The following is a 5,336-nucleotide window of genomic DNA, read 5'->3' on the forward strand; positions in this document are numbered from 1 at the left end:
AAAAAAAAAAAAGGTAAATTGACAAATCTACAATCAGAGTTGTAATAACTGATAAAATGAGTACATAAGATAAATTAGTAAGGATACATAAAATCTAATACTATCAATCAAATTGGCCTATTGATATTTAAAATGTTCTACACCCAAGAGTCATGAAATACATATTCTTTTAAATGTACACTGATTGTTCAACAAGATAAACCATATGCTGGATTATAAATGTTTTTAGAAATTTTCAAAAGATTTAAGTTTTTTAAATGTTCTTTTACCACAACAGAATAAAATTAGAAATAAACAATGATATTATCTATTAGTTCCCTTTTTCTAATTCTACCCAGAGTGAGTTTTCTCCTACTTTTCTGCCCAGAATAAAATTAGAAATAAACAATGATATTATCTATTAGTTCCCTTTTTCTAATTCTACCCAGAGTGAGTTTTCTCCTACTTTTCTGCCCAGAAACACTGCTACCTAATTTCCACAATGGTACCAGATATGCCCAGCATGTTACTTAATTGAGTGAGTACCATTTATGAATTACCCTTGTCAACAAATAAAGTGAATCTTAAGCTAATAAAACTTCAAAATACAATTAACTGTTTAGAGAACATACAGAGGAACATATTCAACAAAACCACAAAGATGCAATCAGCAAAATTCAGACTAGTAACTCTTCAGGACCTATTTCCCAGTAATATAAGTATATAAGGAAAAAAAAAGCGAGAGAGAAAATCAAAAGGAAGAAAGATTTTGCATAATTAAGTAAGTGTGGCAAAATATTGACTTTCACTTATCAGGACATTTGTCTTATGTTAAAATTTTGAAAAGCTGATTTTCTTCTGCCATTAAGAACTGAACCTGTTGCCAGCAGTCACATGAAGGATCTTGGAAACAGACACTGGTTTGAGATAGCTCTACACAACCTCATGGAATACCAGAGCCAGGATCACTCACTCAGCTAAGACACTCTCAAATTCCCGATTCTCAGAAACTGTGTACAATAAGAAATGTTTGCTATTTTAAGCTTCTATGTTTTGGGGTAATTTATTATAGCAATAGATTACTAATACAAATGCTAAGGCTAAATAATATTACCTGTGGCTCTCAGTTAAAGATACTCATTATCGTGTAAATCTTTCATAGCATGGCAAATAAATCCTGTTTTAATTCCATTTCTGCTTATCATCCATTATCATAAAATGCTAATATGACAGTCAAGCTATATCAACAGACACTAAGTGACAATAATTGTACTAAATACCTCCAAATATTTTACATATTGTTTTATCCTCACTGTGATACTGGTAGTAATATTATCTCTACTATACAAATAAGAAAAATTAGTACAAGTTATTACTTTGCACAAAGTCACAGAGCCTGTAAGTAAATTATTTTAAATATTTTTTAATCCAATATACTATAATCTTACTCATTTTGTTCCTATTCTAAGTCAAAAAAGAACTATAAACTGGGGTCTATATAAGCTAGCAAATAAACCAAAACAGACATCAGAATGACCTAGACAATTCTTACCTCTTATAAACAAAAAAGGACTAAGGATACAACAAAAGCAATTTCTAACTAAAAATAAGTATATACAATTGTCTAATAAAATGCCATTATTTTATCAAAATTACATAATCTACTAAGCAGCCGTTTCTTCCAGTAAATTACTTGATTTATTTCCAAAAACACAAATGTCCTTTCCTTGAGCACAGACTATAAAAACCTAATACAGGTAAGCAGAAGAGAAACTGAATGAAATTCCTCTAAAAAGCGAATGGTCTATACACAGTGTTTGCTTCAATTTAATCTTAAACGATGCAAGCATAATTCTGTATTTCCTATGCTAAATAAAGCAAGGTGGGGGGGGGGAATCAAGATTAATTAGAAAAAAGGCCCTGTTAAATGCCATTATAATTACAACTAAGCATGCAACTTTTCTTACCCAAAGCCTCCATATACCACATGTGGATCACCCATTATTTTTGCTATGAGAAAATAATAAAGGAAATATGCTCACCATAAGGCAGTACCTTTCCTCCCAAAGTGCTCTGGTGGAACCACGTTTACAAAAGCACATTTGACCACAATTTGCGACAAGAAACACTCAGACCATTTTCTGCCCTTATTCTTCAAAACGCACCAACTCAACCTCCATCGCCTCTAAAATGGGCATTCTAGCGTCAGGCATCCAGTGTTCTATTCTACCAGAGCCAACTTTGAGTAATCTGTTTCCTGCTCTCTTAAGTGATGATGATACTAGTAACTACTTCGTGTTGTGGGAATGAAGTGAGATAATTGATGGTAAAGTGCTTAGAACAGTCGTTGGCACATAACGTGCACTCAATAAATGCCACTCGTTATGTTATCTCCAAAATTAACTGCCTAGAGCCTGAATTTTCTTCAATTTAATGATCAGACTCCATCAGCCAGGTGGGCATACAGACGGTTTCCAAATTAATGAATAGAAGTCATATAACTTCCTATATCAGTCACTTATTTTCACAGTACTTTCGCTCTTTTCAGTGAAAAACATTTCGCGAAGAATTGAACACTTGGATCACCCCCACCCATGCTTTTGATCAGCGATAGGTTTGGAATTCAGTTAACCACACAGCCTGGAAATACAGCTGAAATTTCCATAGGCAGTGGAAGGGGAACCTGACAAACTGCGTACATCTGGCAACCGGCAGTCGAATGCAGGCCAGACTCTCTCGGGGATAAGGGCTACAGAAGGTTTTCACAATTTTCCCTTTTCCTCCCCAAGGTCGAACTAAACTGGGCCTTCTCTTGGCAGTCGAGGCAAAGCAAGTTCCCTGCTCTCTTCCCACCCTGCGCTTCCCATCCCCAAGGAATGCAGAGTCGCCCGACTCACAGAGTGTGACCGCACACGTTCACCATCAGCTTCAACGAGGGGTTCCGGTATTTGGTGGTCTTACACCGAGGACAGCCCTGGTCGTCCATGGTGCCTTCTTTCCCACGAACTATACCCGGCGATTGCTTCAAGTCACAGTCACAGCGACTACCAAGCCCCCTCAGACCCGACGCCAAGCTTCTTCCTACCAACAGGCACTTGGCAGGCACGGTCCTCCGCGTATGTGCACCGGCCGGGAGCGAAGAAATACAGCACAAAGGTTCCGGTAGTGAGTTCTTTGGTCCTGCTGCAGGGACATGGTCTTAGTTCCATAAATTAGGCAATATCTTGGGTTTGGACAGAGGGCTTTTGAAAGGTAAACTGTACACCAAGTTTCCTCCCTGTACATCTAACTGTATTTTCAAAGGACTGTGCCAAAATTGGGAACATAAAGTCCATATTTTTAGGCCTGGAATCATCCCATGATTTCAAAGATTTTTACTGTGTACATACTCATAATTCAAATTAGACTTTACTTTTGAACAATTTGATTAACCTGTGCTTTATACTTCACCTTATACTTGCACAGTCATTCAAGCTCAGAAATGCTGTGCTTTAACAGATATTAAATTTGTAAAAATTCTCTAAAAAAAAGTCTGTGCCAACCCTAAATATTACAGATTCTTATTAAATATCAGAATATTTCTATAAGTAATATTTTGAATCTTCTCTGGAAACAACAGCTGTAAAAACTGTCAATTGTGCTTAACAATGTTACCTATTTTAATATATTTTACTTCTCCATCTCCCCCAACTTCCCACCAACCCCCCACCTCCAAAACCCCCACTTCCCACACACCCCTCTCATCAAAGACAGTATTTCCGAAAATACTGAGGGGAGAGTATACACACAAGAATGTAAACTTATTTGAGGATTTCTAAGCTGTGGGTTGTTGACTGAAGATTTAGAACCAACAGATTGGAAGGGCCAACTATATGCTTATCTGATAGAGTTCCAAATCAGTTCTTGCTACCAAGCCTCTCTGATAGTAGTTTCCAACCTGGGTAAAGGATAACATGCATAGAATTTTTCTTTTTTTCTTTAAGATGTTATTTATTTATTTATCTATGTATACAAGAACTGGGTAAAGACCAGAGATGTACCCTGGCTGTCTTTGGGAATAGTAAGCCACACTCAAGGTTGTAAAATAAAGTGTGCAAATACAGCACTCTTAGATAATAAAATACTCTCACTGCAAGGGATACTTCTTATTCATACCTGTAACAAGGATTTGTTGATAACTTATTGAGTAAGTACATGAAGAATGAGTGGCCATCCAATAATAGTGTTATGTGAAAAACTTTATGTCAAGCACTACCATATAATCAATGAAAAGCAGGTATGCCATTTTTCAAATGAACCCACACAATGAATACCAGCTGTATGCACTCAGTAATTTTTATTATTCATAGCACTTTTGCTCTTTTCTATAAACATAAAAAGGAAGACTCCAATTCCCACTTTTCTAACCAATGAACTCAGTAGGGCAACTAACTCACAGTGAGGAAATACAAAAGTTTCCATGAGTCACAGAAGTGGAACCTGCCAAACAGCTGGATATCACATCTGGAAGCCAGCAGACTAACACAGCCCATGGCAGCTTAGGGCTTATATTATTATATAGACATCAGGGATCCACCTAGCAAATAAAACATGTCATCTGCTTGAAAATAATATTGTTCCTTAACAGAAGCTAACCAAATGTAAATTTACTAAAACAGGCAACACCAAATGTGCTGACCTACAGGCTTACATTGCTACTATGGTTTTGTTGAAAGAAACCATATTCAAAACCCTTATATGAATCACAGAGAATCTAAGAATAAAAGCAAGTTTTATGATCTTTTTATGTTACTAGAACAGAAAGATTATGGTGAAAGAGTACATTGTCAAGAAGCAATTAAAATTTTACCCAATACTACACTGCAGTCATTCAGTTGACATTATTGCATATTACCATCCCGGCAATTTTAATCATGTCTTTGAATAGGACACTCCAACTACTTTCTGAAGTGACTGCTTTTTCTTTTTCTCAAACCTTGAGGACAAAAAGCAAAGAAGACTGTGATCAGAAAAATTCTAACAGTTTTCGGGCCTCCCTCATGACGTAGGGGTTAGGTCTCAGCACTATCACCGCTATTGCCTACTGAAATGTCCTAAGTTTGATCACCAGCTTGTCTATGCACAAATAAATAAAATCAGGGTTTCCCTGGTGACAAAAGGGTTAAAACAGCACTATGGGTCCTCCCTGGTGGCACAGTGGGTTAAAGCACAGCACTAAGGAGCTAAAGCCACTTTCGCATGAGTTCAATCCCGCCTGCCCCAGAGGTGACCACATGGTGTGGCAGACCTCTCCTGACCCGCCCGCTGCTCCCCTCAGCAGTGAAATTCGTTGATCTGCCTGTTCTGCTCCCCACTCT

General features: G+C 37.2%; 1 protein-coding gene across 1 annotated transcript in view; it reads right to left on the minus strand.

Moving 5' to 3' along the window:
* Nucleotides 1–3,084, minus strand: part of MNAT1 (MNAT CDK-activating kinase assembly factor 1) — a 142,630-nt gene extending 139,546 nt beyond the window's left edge. The window contains exon 1 of the mRNA XM_004681810.1: nucleotides 2,877–3,084. Within this exon, the coding sequence (XP_004681867.1) occupies nucleotides 2,877–2,965 (89 nt within the window). The 5' untranslated portion in view covers nucleotides 2,966–3,084. The remainder of the gene's footprint in view (nucleotides 1–2,876) is intronic.
* Between the last annotated feature and the right edge of the window lie 2,252 nt (nucleotides 3,085–5,336).

The sequence above is a fragment of the Condylura cristata genome, unplaced genomic scaffold, assembly GCF_000260355.1.
Source record: "Condylura cristata isolate star-nosed mole 26May11 unplaced genomic scaffold, ConCri1.0 scaffold00013, whole genome shotgun sequence".
Lineage (NCBI taxonomy): Eukaryota > Metazoa > Chordata > Mammalia > Eulipotyphla > Talpidae > Condylura > Condylura cristata.